This window comes from Protopterus annectens, chromosome 1.part1 (assembly GCF_019279795.1).
Source record: "Protopterus annectens isolate FY-2018-M chromosome 1.part1, PAN1.0, whole genome shotgun sequence".
Classification (NCBI taxonomy): domain Eukaryota; kingdom Metazoa; phylum Chordata; order Ceratodontiformes; family Protopteridae; genus Protopterus; species Protopterus annectens.
In genome coordinates this window covers 1,272,482,479-1,272,503,394 of record NC_056726.1, presented here as the reverse complement: position 1 = coordinate 1,272,503,394, position 20,916 = coordinate 1,272,482,479, and the positions used below count along the sequence as shown (strand labels likewise).

Here is a 20,916-nt window from a genome sequence, read left to right as displayed (position 1 = left end):
TGCAGCCGACACCATTACATCAGTTTTTCTTGCCCCAGATGTCAGGTGCCTCCATAATAGGAAGCAATTAAATCGTATGGTAAAACCCCCATCAAAAAGCAAATACAAAAGAAAAAATAGACGTACCAACCACAAGGTGAGGTAGAGCCAGGAGAAGTCAGGGGGCTGGAGGGAGAGTAACCAGGACTGCAACAGTGAATACACTCCAACATCTACATTTATGGTAAGTGTACACAACTGTACTATGTTCTTCATGTTTCACTGTTGCAGTCATCACATTTGGGTTGATTCCCAAAGCTAAGGAAGCGAGGAGGAAGTTAAAGAGCATTAGGGCCAGCTATTAATCCCTGCAAGACTGCGGTGGCAAATCCAGATCTGGATTTAGAAAAGAGAGGCAAGTGGTAATGCTTGGTGAAGGTATGTGCAGAGCTTCAGGTGGTAGCAGCTTCTAGGTTGTCCCTGGTTGGGACCCTTCTGAGAAATGCAACAGAGGTAGATGCAGCCCTGGTGGAATGTGATCTTATCCCCTATGGGGTAGGTTTTCCATGGTGCTTGTAGCAGAAATTAATGCAATAGGCTATCCATTTGGAAATGGTTTGCTTTGAAATGGCCTTCCCCTCTGCCCTTGCAGCAAAGCTAACTAGCAGCTGCTCAGATTTTCTGGTAGGCTTAGTCCTGTCCAAATAGAATCTAAGTTGTCTGTGCACATCCAGAAAGTGTAGTATTCGTTCCCCTTTGTTTTGTGGATTAGGAAAAAAAGTAGACAAATGAATGGACTGATTCAGAAAGTGTAGTATTCGTTCCCCTTTGTTTTGTGGATTAGGAAAAAAAAGTAGACAAATGAATGGACTGATTTAGGGCCACAGAAGACACCACCTTGGGCATAAAGGAAGGGTTAAGTCCGGCGGGAAACCCTGTCCGCATGGAAGATAATGAAGGGTTTCACTGCCATGAGGGCCTGTAATTCAGACACTCTTCTTGCTGAAGTGATGGCTAGAAGGAAGGCTGTTTTCCAAGAAAGGAATTTCACCTCAGCTGTAGCTGCTGGTTCAAAGAGGGAAGAGTGAGCTTTTCCAATACAAAGTTAAGGTCCCAGGCTGGAGTGGGAGCTCTCCTGGGGGGGGGGTCTTACATTTTTGGCCCCGCTCTAAGGAATTACTTTAGCAAGGGGTGAAAGAAAAGGGGTGGCTCTATTATAATGTGCTGAAATGGCAGAGGCATGAATTTTAATTGACGAGAAGGATAGGCCCCTGTGGAGCATTTTTGTTAAGTACTGCAGAATCTGAGGTAAGCTGGGCACCATTGTGCCCATCCCCTGAGCCAGGCTTCAGGAACAGTATTTTTCCACTTTTCAGCATAAGATTTTCTAGTACTAGGCCTCCTTGCCTCCAGAATGACATCCAGTACCTGCTTACTGAGCGATGCTAAGGGAGAGCTCAAGGAATTAGCCAGGCTGCAAGGTTCAGGGTTTGAAGCTGGGGGTGCAGAATCAAGCCCGCCGGCTGGGACAGCAGGGAAGGGGTCTGAGGCAGGTGCCATGGTTGTAGCAGTGGCCAGTCTGGTGCAATCAGTACTGTCCTTGGCTTGTCCTGTTTGATCTTTAGTAGAACCTTCGAGAGAGGCAGAGGGGGGGAAAGGCATAAACTGAGAGGCTTTCCCAGGTAAAGGACAGGGCATTCACTTTCCAAGCTTGGCTGTGGGGAGTTCTTGTGCAGAATTTGTTCAATTGGTAGTTCTGAGTGGAGACAAACACGTCTATCTCTGGAGTCCCGCATTTGTTCCTCAAGAGGTTGAATATTTTGGCTTCTAGTTTCCATTCGTGTGGGTCCATGAGATTTCTGTTTAAGTCGTCTGCCAGTGAATTTAGCATGCCTGGTGGGAATTGAGCTTGCAGGTGTACTTAGTAGCTCAAGGTTGTGTTCCACAGAGCCACGACTTGTCTGCAGAGAGGGTATGAGTGGGTTCCCCCCTGCTTGTTTATGTACTACATAACTGTGGTGTTGTCTGTCTTTACCAATAGTTGTCCTGGAAGAATACGGTCTTTGAAGGCTGTCAGAGCATTCTGTACAGCTAACATTTCTTTTTGATTGATATGCAGGTGCATCTGTCTCGGGTTCCATTTGCCCTGAATGCACTGCCCTGCCATGTGAGCCCCCCCCCATGCATAGTCTGATGTGTCTGTTGGTAGGGTTTGGGTGGCAGGGGGAAGAGTGAAAGGGAGTCTCTTGTTGTGGTAGCAGGCCTCTGCCCACCAAAGGAATTATGTCTTGATACAAGGAATGATAGAAATATCATTGTTTCCAGGTCCTGAGAATGTTGACACAATAGGCTTTTATTTATTTATTTTATTTTACATTTGTTGACCGGGCTAGTCTAGCTGGATACATGTCCTTTTTCAGTAGGGGCCCGGGAGAAAAGCTCCAACATAATGACATGACATAGTACATTTCCACGCATAAGAGGTAGGATTAACATAGGATGAAAGAAAAAACAATACAAAAGGCTATACATGCTGATTATAGGACATTCACATGGTCTGAAACAAGGTTTACATGGTAACATAGTGAAGGCAAGAGTTAAAGGTAATAAACTCTGAAAAGGGGTGGAGTCTAAGGTGGAGAGGGGTCAACAAGTTAGTCTGGTTCAGAACAGGGGCATAGCCAGTGTGACTTAAGATATTCTTTGAGATTATTTTTGAATTGATTAAGTGAGGTCATATTTCTTAGGTGTTTTGGAAGGGAATTCCAAGGCTTTCCATTGGAGTTAGTGAAGAGAGCATCGCCACCCATATTCTTTGATTTAATGGTGAGTATTTGAACACAGCTTGACGATCGAAGGCAGTTAAGGTTGGTATAGGGGGTCAGTATACTGCTCAGTGACGGAGTTCTATCTGGGTGGTTGATTATTTTAAAAGCTTCAGCGAGTTGGTTGAGTTTGAGAAGATTGGGCAATTCCAACCAGCCAATTTTCTTAAGGTTAAGGCAGTGGTGAGTTCGATAAGGTGCCCCTGTTATAAATCTGGCAATGTGATTATAGGCAACAGTAAGCATATTGAGTTCTCGCTTTTTGAGAAAAGAGAGTACTGGGGAGGCGTACAAGAGGGTGGAGAGGAGATGGGTGCGAGCAATAGTAAGTTTGGTATTAGGGGTTAAAAAGTTCTTTATTCTGTACAGGGACCCAAGTTTCTTGTTAACAGTTTTAATGGTTTGGCTAATGTGAAAGTCAAATTTGAGCTTGTAGTCAATGGTGACACCTAATAGTTTGGTGCTAGAGACAGGGTCAATGATGGTGCCATTGATGGATTCAACATGGAAGGAGATATTGTTTGGAATAGGAAGTTCTTTTTCTAGGGGTGTGGATACGGAGGGGAAAAATAGAAGCAGTTTGGTTTTTGACGGATTGAGTATGAGTTTCAACTCGGAGAACCATTTTTCAACTATAGTAAAACAGTGCTGAGTAGTTGTTTGTAGTTTCGAGAGAGAGACGTCCGAACAGATCAGAGTGGAGTCATCTGCATATTGAATGCAGTTGGCTTTAGGGATGACAGAGTGGAGATCATTTATGAAGATGGAAAAAAGAAGGGGACCAAGTATCGAGCCCTGAGGAACACCAATGGTGTTTGGGAGCAGGTCAGATAGCCTGTTTTGCCACTGGACAGCTTGTAGCCTACCAGAGAGATAAGCCTTGAACCAGCTTAGGGCTAGATTGTCTAGATGTAGTCTTTCCAGGGTGGAGAGTAGAAGCTGGTGATTAACCATATTGAAGGCTTTCGATAGATCAAGAAAGAGGGCGGAGGATATTAGTTTGTTATTACGGTTATTATTGATGGAGTCAATGAAGGAGAGTAGAGCAGTGGTTGTACTGTGGTGAGGGCGAAAGCCGTGCTGGGAGTTAGACAAGAGATTATTAAGGGTTAGGTAGTGTAGGAGTTGTTTGTGAACACATCTTTCCATAATTTTAGCTAGAGGAGACAATATTGCTATTGGTCTGTAGTTGGAAGTTTCAGTGGAGGTACCTCCTTTATGAAGAGGGATAATGTATGAAACCTTCCAAATAGAGGGAATGGTGGCTTCAGTTATAGTCCTGTTGATCAGGATTGATATGGGATAGGCGATTGCGTCGAAGCGATTTGTAAGTATTCCGCTGGGAGGTGATCTGCTGCTATGGTGGTTGGTTTAAGTTTTTTTAGGAGGGTACAAATATAGGCAGTAGAAACTGGTTCTAGGTTAAAGGAGGGGGGAGCAGAGTTATTCGTATGAGTGGAGGAAGTCGTTAGCTGACTAGCTAGAGACTGGATGGTCTCAGTAAAAAAAGAGTTAAAGGTGTTGGCTATGTCTTCTGGGTCTTTCCCAATGAGTTTCTCAGGGGTGGGGGTAGTAGATTTACCTGGATGGAGAAGGTTATTAAATCCTGCCCAGAACTTCTTTGGGTTATTCTGGTGCTTATTCTGAAGGTGACAGAAGTACTGTTTTTTGTCCTGGATAATGGCTGATTTAGTGGTGTTTCTAAGCTGTTGAAATTTGATGCGATCTAGGGGGGTTTTAGTAGCTCTCCATTTATCCCAGGCCTGGTCGCTGAGTTTAATTTTGGTTTTAGTTTGACTAGTTAGCCAGGGAGCTATCCGTTCCTTGGATCTAATTTGTCATTTTGGGGCATGAGAGTCAAGTATGTTAAGGAACATGTCATTAAAGTAGGAAACGCTCTCCTGGAGGGGTAGGCTTTTTAGGATAGACCAGTTACAGGACTTAAGTTCTGCACGGAATAGTTGTGGGTCAAATTTCTTTTTGTTTCTGACTAGTCTGTATAAGGGGGGGTTAGTAGTTGGGCATTTATGTTTAATGATATAGGTAATAAGGTGGTCACTGAGGTCGTTGGGGAGGGTCCCAGTGGTATAATTATGTGGATCCTTACTGGTAAGAATCCAATCAATGGTGCTCTCTTTTTGTTGGGTATTGCCAATTCTAGTTGGGGATAGAAGATTTTGGGAGAAACCATGTAAGTTAATAGGATGTGGAGTTATGTGGGCAGAGCAGTGAGACCAGTCTATATTGACATCTCCAAGTACTATGGTTTCTTGAGGGTAATTGGTGGATAACCAGCAGAGGGTTTGCTCCAAGTTTTCTGTGTTCTTCCCTGGTGGGATATAAATTCCTATAAGGTTAATGCATTTCTGGGTGTTTAGGCATATCTTAAGGGCAATACGTTCTATATTAGAGACTTTAGGAGGTTGTAGTGGATTCCTTATAATGTTCAAGGTATTCCTGAACATAACAGCTATACCCCCGCCCTTTTTATTTATCCGATCAGTCCTGAGAATATTGTACCCAGGTGAAAGAATCTCTTCATCCTTAGTGGAAGGTTTTAGCCATGTTTCAGATAGAAATACAATGTCTGGAGAATGAGTGGCTAACATAGCCTGTAGGTTATGAACCTTGTTGTTTATACTTCTGATATTAAGATGAAGTATGAGTAGGGAATCTGAAGAACTTTGGGCTATTTTAGGGGGGTTCGAGTCTAAGACTGTGGATGGACCTGGATTGGGGTAGATGTCGCCATCTATGATGATGCATTTTTTCAGGTGATCTAAGAATCTTAGTAGTTTGTTTAGGATTTTAAGATTAGCTTTAATATTTGTTATCTTAGGATAACGGAGGATGAGATGCACTATTTTAGGGGATAATGTTTTGTCAGGATAGGGGAAAAATGAGGTAAGATTAGAGGAAAGATTTGGATGGGTGCTAGTGTGACCCTTGGGGAAGGGGATGCCTAGCAGAGTTTGGTTTTCATAAGTTGTTAAGAAATGAGCAATAAGAAGGAGTATTATTGTAAGAGCGGTAATGGTATATGTAATTTTGACCATGGTGTAAGAAGGAGAAGAGGCTAGAGGGGGGAGGGATTGTAGACTTAACGTAGTATTGAAGGAAGGCCCAGAATGAGGGAGGAGTATTAATAAATTGAGGGGCGGACCTGGTTGCTAGGGGGAAGGTGGGAGGGGCTGGCTGGCCCTATAAATGTAGAGGTAGTGGGGGCGGGTGGGATAAGGGGGCAGGGTGGGGAGCAGAGCGAAGCCCGAGCGAAGCGAGGGCGAAGCGGAGCGGGGAATACACCGCCAGGAGTTCGCAGGGTCTTAAAGCCAAATTACAGTGAGTGTCTAGTCTGTTCCTTTAGCGTTTGCTATAGCCAGTGAGAATGATATAATTTTCTGGAAGTACAGCTTATACTCTACTTTTTAGCTTTTGATGTAGTCTGTAAAACTGAGGAATACACCGCCAGGAGTTCGCAGGGTCTTAAAGCCAAATTACAGTGAGTGTCTAGTCTGTTCCTTTATCGTTTGCTATAGCCAGTGAGAATGATATAATTTTCTGGAAGTACAGCTTATACTCTACTTTTTAGCTTTTGATGTAGTCTGTAAAACTGATATAATTTTATGTGAATACGGTTTGAACTATCAGTTCGTATAAAGGTACTGTCGAGTTTCTGCCAGTGGGTCGCTATTCCTGGCTAGTACAGAGTTGTTAATGAAATAATCTTTACCCTGTAACACTTTAAGTGGATAACTTAAGTTTTAAAGTAAATGGACTGTTCTGTGCGTTCGCACCAGGTTGGAGTTCAGGTAGTAGCGTTGTGGGTCTTGGGAGCCACGCGGAGAATTAGAGAGGGGGGCTGCCTGTAATGGAATAAGGGAAGGAAACAGTTTGTTTAGAATCACAGCAATTACCCTACTTAAGCATAGAGGCTACTGTATAAGCACACTTAATATCAATGCAAAGTACTGGTAACACAGATTCCTTAGTATAAGGCAGAAGGTTTTATAATACACAGTTCAGATGCCATCAATCTATAATAAGGAGTAGGCGGCATAAGACAGGGAATATACAGTACAGAGATTCGGTTGCCAGTAAATCTTAACAGCGTAGATATTCAAGCCAGTAGTGAGTAGTTATAGCTGAGATGTACCAGGCAGTCTATCGTACTATTGCTGGTTTCCCGCCCAACCCTAACTTTCTAGGGTAGCATAAGTTTAGATAGTTTACGTTTTTATAGTTTACAACTCCCCAATTCAATTATATTGAATTTTTAGATACCATTGGAGTTTCCTCATATGCAGTCTTGCATATGGAATTAGTAAAATGCAAGAGGCCATGAACCCCAAGGCTTGCAGTATTTTCCTTGCAGGTAGCTGGGGTTTTGTGCCCAACAGTTTGAAGTAGGTTGTCATGTAAACTTATTTCTCTGGAGTGAGGACTGCCAGTCTGTCGGCAGGGTACTAGGTGTGATTTCTTTTCGTTGATGGTGTAACCCAGTGAGGTTAGAAGTTTCTTTACGAATGCCAGGTGTTGTAAAAGCAAGTCCTGGCTTTCTGCCCGAATCAGACAATCGCCCAAATATGGGTAAATTTGACTATTTCTCTGCCTGCAAAATGCAATGGCTGGAGCTAGGCAATTTGTGAATACCTTGGGAACAGTAGATAAGCCAAAGGGAAGTGCAGAGAACTGATAGTGCATGGAGCCTGCCCTGAAGTGTAGGTATTTCCTGCACGATTCCCTTATTGGGATGTGCAGGTAAGCTTCCTTTAAGTCTAGGGTTGCCAGCCAGGCATCCTTGGCTAACATGGGAAGAAGCTGTTTGCAGAGTTAGCATTTTGAATTTTGGAACTACCGGAAAGGTGTTGAGAATAGAGAGGTCCAGGATAGGACGCCAGGAGTTGTCTTTTCTGGGTACCAGAAAAAGTCTTGACTAAAAGCCCTGTGCCCTTTGTTCTGCTGAGACAAGCTGAATATCCCTGATATTGAGGAGAGAGAGAACCTGCTGTTGGGGCCTCCTCCCATTGATTTGGGGGCAAGTCTGGCCAACCATTTGGTGTTGGTAGGGTGTGGAGGTGGAATCTGTATCCTTGGGAAACTATGTTCAAAACCCAATTGTCCTGGGTAATGAGTTCCCAGTTTTCTGCATGCAGGGTGAGCTTTCCTCCTAAGGGAGCAGGTAGCAGAGCAGGACTTGGAAGGGTTAAGGTTAAGTCATTGTGACATTTTTCCATACGGGGATGGCTTACTACTCCCTACTTTGGAAGTGGGAGCCCCCCACTGCTTAGGTTTGTGTGAAGCCTGAAACTATAGCCTAGGTGGTCTGCTATTCCTGGGTTTGGACTGGAAAGGACCAGTTCTTAGAAGGCCAATGCCTACTGAATCTGGGAGGCTGTACTTTAGGAAATCTTTAACAGTTTGCATAGATTTAGCTTTTATCTCCGTCCTTTTGAGGACTTCTTCTGCTTTGTTTGGTTTAAGGGGGCATCCAGTAATTTAGCTTTTACATGATCTGGCAAGTTTTGTTCCTTAAGCCAAGCATGCCTTCTAAGTACAGACCCAGTGACAGCAGCCCTGCAAGATGCTTCTAAAGTGTCAAAACCACATTGCAAAGTATGTTTACCAACTTGTTCTGCAGAATGCATTAAATCCTGTAATTTTTTGTGTTCAGTACAGTCAGGAATCAACATTATTTTCTGTTTAAGTAGCCCCATAACATTCTGCTGATACTTTAACATATGAAACTGGCAATTTAAAGCCCTGATGGCCAAAGTAGCAGAAGTGTATACCTTCTTACCCCATCTGTCTAAGGAGGGGTAGAATTTCTGGCAGCAGCAGCCTTAATGCCTTTTGGTCCTTGGGAAACGGTCTCTGGATCCGCAGAAGGATTCTTGAAGAGGAACTTGTGAGAGTCAGGTACTCTGTAATATCAGTCAGGTTTTCTGGGAGCTGGAAGTAAAGTGTCTGAGAAAGGCTAGATTCCAAGAAAGCATCATCTACAATGTCCAGAAAAGGAGGGATAGCTAAAGGCCTTTGTTGAGGTAGGAGTAAGAATTCTCTAAGCCTCTTTTTGGAGTCAGCGGAAATGCTAAGAGTATGCAAGGTTTCACCGAAAGAAAAATCTTCTGGAGGGGAAGCAGAGGGAATGGAATCCTCTGCATCAGAATCCTCATAAGTACATAAAAGCAAATCCTGGTAATCAGAAGGAACAGAAAAATCACATTCCTGATCAGAAGAATCAGAAGAAACTCAATTCTAGGTCTCTTAGAGGGGGAAGGCTGGCTTCCCCTAATCAAGGTGATGAGGTCTTCAGCCATTCTAAGCATTTGTTTTTTAGGCATATGGGCCTGGGCCTGCGGTTTTGTCATCAGTTGTCTAGGTGTGGTGTGAGTTTTAGTCTGGATGAAAACGATGGCGTTGGTTTAATATGAATGTCTGCAGGCCTGAATACACCCTCAGAAGCCGGTGCCTGCACAGCGGCTCTGGACTCTTCCAAGGTAGAGACATCCGCAGGTTACATAATCAAAGAAGCATCTCATGGCATGCCAAATGCCGAATGGGTCTCAGTAGAGGCCTGCGAATCAGAAGTAGCGGGTATCAGGGGCTACGAAAGCACCTCACTGAGTACCGGCGTACTGGCGACTAGCTTAACGGAAGTGTCATTGGCAGTTTTGGACCTATGCGATCTGTCTCTGTCTTTATCCTTATGTTTTTTTCAGAAGATCGGTAGTCGGATGGCTTGACGAAGCCATTTCAGAGTACACAGAACGAGTACAAAAATAATTAACTGCAAAAATAGCCCAACGATGGATAGTTCGGGCGTTGAATAAGGTACAAAACCGACAATGAGGGGTGTCGTGGTCTGAGCCTATGTAGGGGATGCAGTAAGAATGAAAATCTCTATGAGGTATTTGCTTTCCACAGGTAAGACAATTGTTAACTTTTGCTGACATCGGTTAGAGCAAGAAAAAGCTTCCCCAACGGGGTACTTAGATTTTTTGAAGACTTCGGGTGTGAAACTCAAAAACGAAAATTTCAGGAGTCGGCCGACCGGCACTTGTGAACTGCTTCTGCTTCTGGCACTGAACGGCAAGAAAGACTGATGTAATGGTGTCGGCTGCATGGTTTATACCCCTGATGACCTGACATCAAGGAAGAAGCAACAGCATCTGACGCAGAAATCCAAAGACTCTGGTATTAAGGCCGGCTGAGGGCTACCTGCAGGCAGATAACCCAAATGTGATGACTGCAACAGTGAAACACGAAGAACATCAGGGAGTGATGGGAATTTATTGAAACATTAATGAGAGTTCCATTAGAGCTTGCAACAGTGCCCCTTGATGAATAATGACAGCTTGCTGAAACTGACAGGGAAGTTCACTATTGAGAAGTTGATCACCGGAGAATGAAACAGCACTAGAAGAATCCTTGTGGATCAAAGGAAGACCTCTATCACACTAGCAGCTGGTGCTCCGAGGACAGTCTTAGGTAGGCCACATCAGGGGCCAAGAAGTAGCTGCTGGGAAAGTACTGCATAGTTTTTGTGAAAAAAAAAAAAAAAGTGGATCCCTGTTTTGAGAATGAAACCTTATTCAGTGATACTGCAATATCTCCTTCAATCCTTCAATACGTGATAACAGTTTTGTCCAGAGTATTGTGCTCTGAATAGATTCATTGGCATGTAGTCCAGTAGGCCATTGAGATGCTTAGTCCAGTTTCACAAATGCTCTACAAAGCACTGTTTGGTTAGGAGACTTGTTGAAGGTCATACAAAATTAGGCAAATGATGGCTGAGAGGATCAATTCCTGGCATGCACCTTGATAATAGCTCACAGTCTCAATCATCTGCACTAACTGCCAGACTTTATTAAGTGGTTGTACTGCTCACTTCTTGCATGGATGAGGGCTATTCCTCTGGAACACTGAAACATACTCCGGTACCATACATCACTTCTTACATTCTAAGTGCTCTGTCATGGTATTCTGCTGTTAAATCCTGATGATGTCATTTACTGCAAACAGAAGCTACAACAACCTGCAAGCCAGAGCACAAACATTCAGCACACTTTTGGTGCTTGCCTCTCCTAGCCAGTTTCCCCTTTCAAGTGCAAGACTCAAGTATATAAAGTTAAAACTACCGAACAAAAGTACAGCTGACTTTCCCTCTAGAATTCCATCTCATTCACACTAATGTGCATCTCTCTTCAGCAGCTCTGAACTTCAAATACTATGCTCATAGGCTCATAAGCATGTAATAGGCTAGTTGGTTTTGAGGGCCACATTATGCCTAGCCAATTTCCCTCAAAGCTGACCCTCAGTCATTTCATATGCAAGATCTACTGTCAATTTGTCCCTGCTCCTTATCTGAAACATAGCCCTCTAACACCCTTTATCACCTTTCTTATACCTCCCTTTAAAGCACATAACCTGTTTATCCCCTTCTAATACCTCACTTTACTGTACCTTTTAAAGTACTAGACTACTTTTAATTGGTACAACCAAATTACTATTCCATCACTATAACTGTTAACACTCACACTTGCTTAACTCCTCTAATATCACTCTGTTGTATTTTGTAAATTACTACTACCTATCTTATATACCATTCTTTTATCAGTAATCTCAGTGCAAGGCTTGTAAATTTAATGTTTGTCAATATCAATACAAATTTTATTATACTGATTATTATGCTATGTATTCACGGAAACTGTGTTATAAAATTTATTGTAAATACTGATTGCATTAAATATGATATCTTGGAGCTTTCCCCTGTGCTTCCACTGAAAAAGGGCACCTGTGCCCAGTTGTACTTTCCCGGTAAACACATTAATAAATAAGTAAATATATAAATAAATAGGCTGTCACACATGCCCTTAGTGACTGAAACCCAAAGACAGCTGCAGGAATACTAAGCATTCTGCTACAGAATGCAGAATGTAGAAACTAGAAACATACTTTACTTTTGAACATTTGAGTACTAGTCTAGTTCAAATAAGTTATACTACTGTTGCTGTGAAATGTTACAGAAGACACACAACATGGTCCATCATTACTTGCATCTGACATCTTTTGTTTATCCCTCTGAGTGCTACATTCCTACTCAGTTTTTCTTCCACCCAGTAAATATTTATTATGCCAGCTAGTGGTAAAGAAAAAGGAAGGCAAACTGGATCTCACCTCTTGAGAATGGGATGGAAAGAATGGTTCCACTTGCTGTTCCGATCCAAAGACGTTTACAAAAAATTGAAAGGGCTGATACCTGAACAAAGGAGAGGCCCAGCTGGGCACAAGCTGCAAAAAGCACAATGAAACTGCAAGTTAAGAACAGGCTGTGGAGAGTGTAACAGATGCATCTTCAAAGATCACTTTTAAACAATGTTAATTCAATAAACAGAGATCATTATTTTGCAATAAGTTTTACTGCATTACTTCTTTTTTGACTAGGTAGGTAATACAAGACCTATGGTTGGTTCTGGGACATAAATGAGATTGTATACATATATAGGAACCAAGGAAAAATTTGATCAGAACACTGGGGATATTCTCTACTTATGTTTTCACAGTCAGACAAATGTTAAGGTATCCATCAATCACTTGAACTACTTTTAATTTAAGCAATACGGACCATTACTTGATGGCTTTGCATGACATCACCCTAAGACTTTAGCATCCCATTCCTACAGCACTGAAGAGTCAGGAACAGACCAAGAATCCAAACATCTGATGTGGGATAGAAGCCACAACCTTGTCATCTTCCTAAAATTAATTTGATAGCTACATGCAACAATACCATGTTTAATGTATACAGAATGCATTCTACATTAAACATAGAATTCAGTTACAAAGTTCTTTGCTGCATGTAAAATCACAGGAAGTGTTAGCAGAAAACAAGGCCATCAGTCAGCTCAGCTGCTTTTCTGCATACAATGTGGCCCATACTTTCTGCATACAATGTGGCCCATACTTTCTGCATACAATGTGGCCCATACTTTCTACATACAATGTGGCCCATACTTTCTGCATACAATGTGGCCCATACTTTCTACATACAATGTGGCCCATACTTTCTGCATACAATGTGGCCCATACTTTCTACATACAATGTGGCCCATACTTTCTACATACAATGTGGCCCATACTTTCTGCATACAATGTGGCCCATACTTTCTGCATACAATGTGGCCCATACTTTCTACATACAATGTGGCCCATACTTTCTGCATACAATGTGGCCCATACTCTCACTTCCCACTTGTCCATTATTCTTTATCTTTACTGATCAGATCTTTTGTGTTAAGGTCTGGCCACTTATCAGATATTTAATTACAAATCTGTCCAACATTTATGATGACAAAGATTTAAATGAATCCTTACTCAGAGTTTTCTACTGCTGTATGTTTAACTACTGCTCTGTGATAATTTATGCACCTTTATAAACAACCTTGCCTCAGGTGCCCTCATTCAAGTAATGAATACATGCAGAGTTGATAAGTATGCTTTATTTTCTTACCAAATCTCTAAGAAACTATTAATCCTCACCACTATCACTCACACAGCATCACATGGTGAGTTATACATCTAGCTAAAGACCAATTGTATGAATCCTGCTTAGTCTTGGACAACTATGTGAGGTGCCGATTCCTCAAGGCTGTTGGGTCCTGAGATGACTATAACGGTGGCATCTATAGGCCAGGGAGGGTGACCTCCCACATAAATAAGTTATTTTTTGTTTCCTTTGTAATTTTTATGGAAACATCTTTTCAAGCAATTCACATCGCACCAGTAGCTTACACATCTCATATCCCAAAATGCACAGCTACTCCTTTCTCAGTGAAGTACAGTCTTTCACAGCTCTCTTGAATCCCTTGCCAGTTTATGGGCTTTTTGTGCGTGGTTCAAATGGGCAAACACATCCCAACACTGACAGTCTGATATGGTCTCTTACCTACAGTCAGGAGTAAGGAAAGCATGTGATCCTCCCCTTACCTCTACTGTTTTGTTTGATATTTTTTGTTTTTTTAACTCTGCACTCATTTGTAGCTTCATGGTAAGATATAATGCAGGAAGCAGTTCTCATGGAAAATGTCTGTTTAGTTACTGCAGTTTCCTCTCTTCATCACATCTTTCTCTATAAAAAAAATCTGATCTGCTGGCACACATCCAATGGGCGAAGGGCTTTCTTGTCCCATAAGCTTACAGCCAAGGGCATAACTGCGAAGCACAGTTACATCATTTAGTACTGATGGTAAAGTAATGTCTCCCTTTAAGTACATCTTCTTCACAAATACTGGGTAAAAAATTGTGACTAGTCATCCACACTGGTTTTAAAGGTTACTAGGGAAATACTCTTCTTGATACATATAGAAACTCTATTCCAAAAATATGGAACACACTGCATTAGGTACCTATCACACCATCTGCTGTTGTTGATGTAGTAATGTAGGATTAGGTCTCAACAACAGGTGTTTGCTTTTATTGTGGTTCCCTTTAGCCAAAGGAGTTCAAAGAGTGTTTGGTCATTCACAGCATGGAAAGCTAAGCAGAGATCATCTCTAGGAGTTTGTCTGACATTATGTAGAGGGACAGTGATTTTAGTCTGTTAGAATACATAAAGGTACTCAGATCTGATAGCATATAGCTTCTTGTGGTGGACATATTAAGTTCTCTCAAGTTGGTTTAGGTGCTTAGTAAGGTACATGCCAAACAGAGGATTACATTAAATTTTGGGCCTAATAAGGGAGGAATAAAATGGGAATGTAACATCTTTGGACCTTGAAGAGGCACTATAAAGGTTGTGCAAGGTAGAATGATTTTCTGACTATCATTAAAACAGTCACATATCAACAAAGGTATCCAAGTCCATGATAACTGTGCCAGATTTAAGTGGAATATGATCTATATGGTATGAGCAAGTACTACTGGGTTTACCAAAGGAAATTTTGCTGCACTTCTTGGCATTGAGGGTTACGTTTATGGTTCACACTTCAGGCATTTATTTGATCTAGTCCTTACAGATGAATTTGAGTATCAGGACAGGATTTGATAACTGGCCCCTCCCCCTCCATTTGCAATCATTGGCTGACTTGGTTAGTCAGTCTACTTATATCAGATTCCATTCCAGAGAAGTATATACCAAACAGAATGGAGACCAGGACAATTTGCTTCTCCTACAGCAAACTGCCCTGACCTTAAGTGCACGTGTTTTGTTAGATTGTCAGTTAGATAGTAAGCAAATTATATACAGGTTAATATTGAGTTAGGGGAGTGTGCCAACTATCCTAGCATGGCAGTAATGCTGAAGAACTTGCTAAGGTCCAAGTTGGTAGTTTGGATTGTATACACCTCATCAGTAGCCTTAGTAAACTTTAAAAATAAATTTGCCTTTTACAAAGCCAAACTAGTACAGATCCAGGGATATAAAGTCACCTAAGATCAGCTATAATATCTTCCACAGCCTGACACATAATACTAGTGAGATTAACAGGCTTGTAATTCTCATGGTCAACAGAGAAGCCATCTTATGCAAGGACACCATGACAACTGTTCTCCACACCTCAACGATGTAACCAGTAGAGAGGCTCATGTTGAAGAGTTGCTGGATGGGTTTTATTAAGAGGGGCTTAGCGCTTCTCAGTGAATATTCGAAGATATTGTTATGACCCATGGAAGTGATACTGTTTAATTTTGGAAAATGCCAAAAGGACATGTTCCACAGTGGCCTCAGGAGGGCAGGTTGAAGACTGGTGAAAGGCAGGGAAAGGGCAATAACTGGACAGATCTGACACAAAGTTTCAAGAAGTAAAAGTGGGATATTCCTAATGGACACCTAAGACACCAAGACTGCAATATATTAGGTGTTCACCATGCCCAGAGACACCATCCAAGCACATTGTTGTAGCAAAGCCATGTGCCCCGGAGTGTCCTCATCTGGAACTTCATGTAACAAGACGTGCATGTTAAAATCACTGAGGTTCAAAGAGGGAATGAATTTGAAGTTCTCCTTCAAAACCAGAAATACTTGGGGAGCAAAACCCTTGTTTTTTTTTTCTCTAAAGGTGGGGCAGTCTCTTTGACTGCTTTGAGAAGCATGGTCTTGGCCTGTCTGAGGAGTTGTGAAGAGACAGAGCGCTTATTTTTTAAGCAGATCTTTTTCTGTGGAGAATATAAGAGCTCTAAGCCATGGCCAGTCATGACCATATCTAGAGCCCACTGATGCTTCACAATGGCTGTCCAATCCAGAGCAAAGTAAGAGCACCATCTCTTCTACTCTTTAGCATGGACAGTCCTGGGCAGCAGTTAGAACTGCAGTTGATCAGCTGATGTAGTTCATTTCCATGAGTATTTTAGCATAACTGAAGGAAGCAAAAATATATGATCCATTGTGGGAGGGTTCCTCCATCTATGAGGGGGCTGTTTTTCCTTAAGGACTGACCAAGCCTGGAAAAAGCAATATAGCCCTGGGGGGGAGGGGGGGGTTGTACAAAGAACTGTGGTCAGGGACTGCTTCCTCCTTTGAAATATCTTCAGCCAAATCCTGGAAGGTCTGCCTATAAAGGTCCTCGTTCTAAAAGGGGGGAATCCAAAATAGTCTGTCTATGCTCATCCGAAGCTTCAGCAATACCATCTTGTGCAGGCATGAGCTTGAGCCTGTTGCCTTACTTGTTGTAACAGTACAGTGAAAACTGCATGATGCCACATACCAACCCACTGTACATATGGTGGTGAGAGTCTTAACCAGATCCTCTCCGACGTGCAGAATTATCATAGGTTAAACCTTTCTTCAGTGGTTGAGCTGACAGGATTGACTGTAATATGGACAGGTGAGACAAACAGATGAGTAATCTAAGCCTGAACCTGCCACAGGAGAACACCTTTTTGTTTACACTTCCTATCAGGTGGTATAGTGGCATGGTGATTTATGGAACCAATTCTGGACAGAAAATATTACACAAGACTCACTTAATGGTGCATAGACAGGATGTCACTTCACTCAGCTGGAAAACTGTAGACAGCATTTGTTTTCCGGAGAAATACAGGAAGTGATATAAGAATAATTCTGGGCTGTAAAAATGGTGGGGGCCTTGAACACAGACTCCATAAGCATTAGGACACAGGGCTACTCCTACTTCCAAAAACACTCATTAAGACGTTACTGTGGTGAAGGCACAAGGGCCAAAGGCCAACCTTCATGGCCCGAGGGGGAAAGCTACAGAATGGAGCTAGATCTCTGAAATAAGCACCTTGAGGCCTTTCCCTAATATACAGAGCTTGAACAGGAATATCATCAAGATCCATCTCCAGAGTGAAGGAAGGACCCTAACCTGGTCAACCACCGTGGAGCCATGTAGCTGAAGGGAGGTGAAAAGCTGGGCTATGGAGCACTAATATCCAAGATCACATCTCTGAAAGGCAACAATAGGATGTAAGGTTTTGGTATCAATTCATGTTTCCTAAGGGTTCATTCCCACTCCATGAGGATGGGGCTAACCAGGTGTGTCCCATGCTTCCTAAGGGTTCACTCCCACTGCATGACAACAGGACTCCCCAACAGCTGCAGGATTCAAGGGACTGCTCCCTGGGTAAAATCCAATTTGGAGTAAGCGTTAGCTACTCAACTAGAATAAGGATAGTTTGTCATCCTGAGATTATAACGTTGTGTCTGTGAGTGGACAATGGTCTCTTATCATACATCAAAGAGGATAAAGGACAAGAGTTTAGCGCCCACTAGTTGAGTGAAAGCTGACAACCCAGTTGACAAAACTGGGGGTGAATATGCCTTCAGCATGTACAAATGATATCTGTCCTCCATATGTTTCAGCTTATCTAGGTACTCAGCAATAGCTCTGGATCAGGCAAGGGAACCTCCTACTAGTTCCTGTTACAGACGCTTCTCAGCTATCACCATCTCATAAATAGCAGGGCAGGCCAGTTGCTCTTCCATCCTGCATCTTATGGTGACCAGACTGAAATGCTGCCCTTATGGTAGTGTTGCACATAATTGCTCCAATCCTAGATAGTAGAGACCATGACAGTGTGTGTCCTAGGTCATGATCAGATATATGCACATATCTTTTAATGCCTTTTCTTTAGGTGCTGAAAGTGAGAACTTTTCCACAATGACTGCCAAGATCAAGTTCTGGTTCCACAGGCTAAGTATAGTATCCCAACTTACTGCATGATATCAAAGAAACGGCATGCAAGCCCTAAGTATGGGAACTGAATAGAAAACTAGACCAGATCCAGATTAAGATACTGGGGGATCTCAATGATGTTCCCACCAAGGACAACTTCCAATATCAAACCTTCCTTGTTTTTATAAACTGAAATCCAACTATGACAGCATGTTGATAACATGATGCACCTGGGTTTTGATCCTGTGAGGGGGTTTGCTGTACTTGGCTTTCCTGCATGCACAGCATACACAACAACACATTAACGTCTTACTGTGACTGCCAAAATGTTTTGGAGCCTCATCATCATAGTAGCACAATCAAATGAGGTCTGTTTTGTCCACCACTGCCACCAATGAAATATTTAGCCAGACACGCTACATAAGGGAGAAATGTTTTACGAACTAAAGCATCTTGGGAAATGTGGCATAAGTTAGGAGGAACACACCTTTTTAAAAAATTCATCAATCAGGAGCAGCTACAACGATCCATGTCATGATACTGAGCTAGTGTTTAATATATTCAGAAAGGGGGTTTAATATATATACAATAGGGCTTTAAAAGAACATTTTGCATACTGTGAAAGCAATGCAATCTGTGTTTATGAAACAGAGCAGGATCAAGCAAGTTTACCCATATAGCAGACTATTTGAACTAGACTGGAAAGACAGTAAGAGGTAGTGCTACCCATGTTTAAGATACAAGTTTACCACACCCGGTGGGGGGAGATGGGGAGAGGGGTAACAGCAGCACTGACCGCATTCATTTAATACTTGATAACCAGGTGACATAGGCTGGTCTTGAAGCACCTTACAGGTTTGTCAGTGACTGTCACAAGTCAAAAGTAGAAAGACGTTATTCTATATTAATGCTAATTACAACAATGATGTATGCAGTTATTCTTGGGACTGTGACTCCCAGGCTGAAGTTGAAAGCAGACCAAATATACTAGTGTTCTACCCAAGTAAGACAATTATAAATGTATAAAAAGGGCCACAGTTCAATGCACTAAACTAGTAAACATAAAGTGATACATATCAACTGCATACAAATGAGTTAGAAAATACAGAAACTATGTGTGAGAGACCTTTACAGGATTTATGTAACGCAAGTAGAAAATATGTATGAAGGATGATGAATACTTGAGCTAAGAAGAAATCTGTGAATACAGGTTATCAAATGGTGTCACATTTTGAATGTTCTACTCCTCTGGCACAGCCATTATCTACTGTAGATTTAAAATGTCAGTGTCATATTTCCTGCATAACAAGTTATGTAACAGCTTAGCCATATTTGTGGTCATTGTAAAGTAAGCAACTTATTTTTATAGCAGTTTTTTTTTTGGTTTTAGTTAAGTGGAAATAGTCTAAACACAAACAAATTCCTACGTCTGACCCAACAACTGAACATTAGGCTTTGGCCAAAAGATGAAGCTTGCTGTCAGGGACTGAGAATATACTACCCTAAGGGGGGGGTAATTTTGGAGCTGACTGTAATGAGTATCAGGCCTGTGGGAGATGTAGCCCTTGAAAAGAGGGTGTGAAGAATATTGCCTGACACAGCAAACTATCTGACAAATATTTTCTTATCAGACACTTGTACTAGATTTGTGGCTACTCTCTCTACTTAGGAAGCTTACATTCAGCCAAACAGCCCATGAGCTCCTGACTATTACCTGGAGGAATTTAAACTGCTGTAGTTATTTTAATTTCTGTATGAACTTCAGAAAGTGGTACTAGAAATGGTGCCTACAACTTCTAAACAAAATTCAGTGTCAACATTGCTGAAGTAATCAATAGAAAAAGCTTTTTGTTGTACAATCATGCTTGTTTATACAGTTCTTCCCCTTTCAAGAGTAACAGACCACATTTAGTAGCTTACATTTCATGTGGGGAGCATTTTGGTGTAGAGATTAAGAGTATGTGCTGCTAGGACCTGCATCAGTCATGGGTTTGATGCCCACTGCTTTCATTCACCTACTGTATGACTCTGGACAGCTTACTTAACCAGATATTTTAAAGGGTCAACCCTGAAAAGACACCGTATGTCCAGTGGGTTTACCTGGTGAAACAATTTTAGAGTGAGAGGGGAAAAACAAAACAATAAAACAAGGCGAAGATTTTTCTAGTTGCGGTTTGCTTTACTGTCCTATTTGCCAATGCCCCTGAACTGCTGTACTGTTTTTCCTTATCCACGTCTCCACCTCTGTATGTTTAACTTCAGATGGTGCTTCCTTGGGCACTCAGGAAAGAACCGCTGTATACCTACAAAAGGAATAATATGGTTTTGAGGCAAAGTAGCACACTGCAACAGAGATATTGTAAGCATGACTCCGAAATGGGAGCTGCTTCATGAACAGCAGAAAATGTAAGAAATAGAGAGGGAGTGCTTAGACTGAGTGAAGCAACTCTTATGTGATGACTGACTGACCTGCTAGATATACAAGCAATGCAGCAATGATGTCCAAGCAGCTGCAGCCGAGTAACACAATGTGAGTGACCAACCAATGATGGACACAGACGGTAGCTGTTGCTTGGCTTTAACAAAGATTTATGGGGAGGACAACAGGCAGACCTGCAGTAATCACCATAGAATCTGGGGAATAGGAGACCCTGGAGCACTGAAACAATCCACTTAAGATACCCACCAGGAAAAATAAACATTTCACCAATATGTCTAACTAAAGTTTATCTCCTGTAGCAAAGAGAAGCTACTGAGCGGCAAAAATATTTTATAGCCTTCTTGCACAAATTCAAACAGCAGGGCAGGCACTATTGTACACTGTCTAGAAGTGAGGGGATCAGAAGACCCTGGTAGAACTACTACAGTCTACCTATGAGCATTAGAATACCGGAAAAGTACTACTGTATCCTACCACATGGGATTAGAACACCCTAAAAGTACTACTGTACCTTACCTTGGTGGTGTGAGAGGACCCAAGA

The 20,916-nt window shown here is 42.1% G+C and overlaps 1 protein-coding gene across 1 annotated transcript in view; it reads right to left on the bottom strand.

The window, feature by feature from the left end:
* LOC122809800 (C-Jun-amino-terminal kinase-interacting protein 3-like) overlaps positions 1–20,916 on the bottom strand; it is a 1,405,059-nt gene that overhangs the window by 68,335 nt on the left and 1,315,808 nt on the right. Inside the window, exon 25 of the mRNA XM_044081538.1 lies at positions 11,982–12,095. Within this exon, the coding sequence (XP_043937473.1) occupies positions 11,982–12,095 (114 nt within the window). The remainder of the gene's footprint in view (positions 1–11,981; positions 12,096–20,916) is intronic.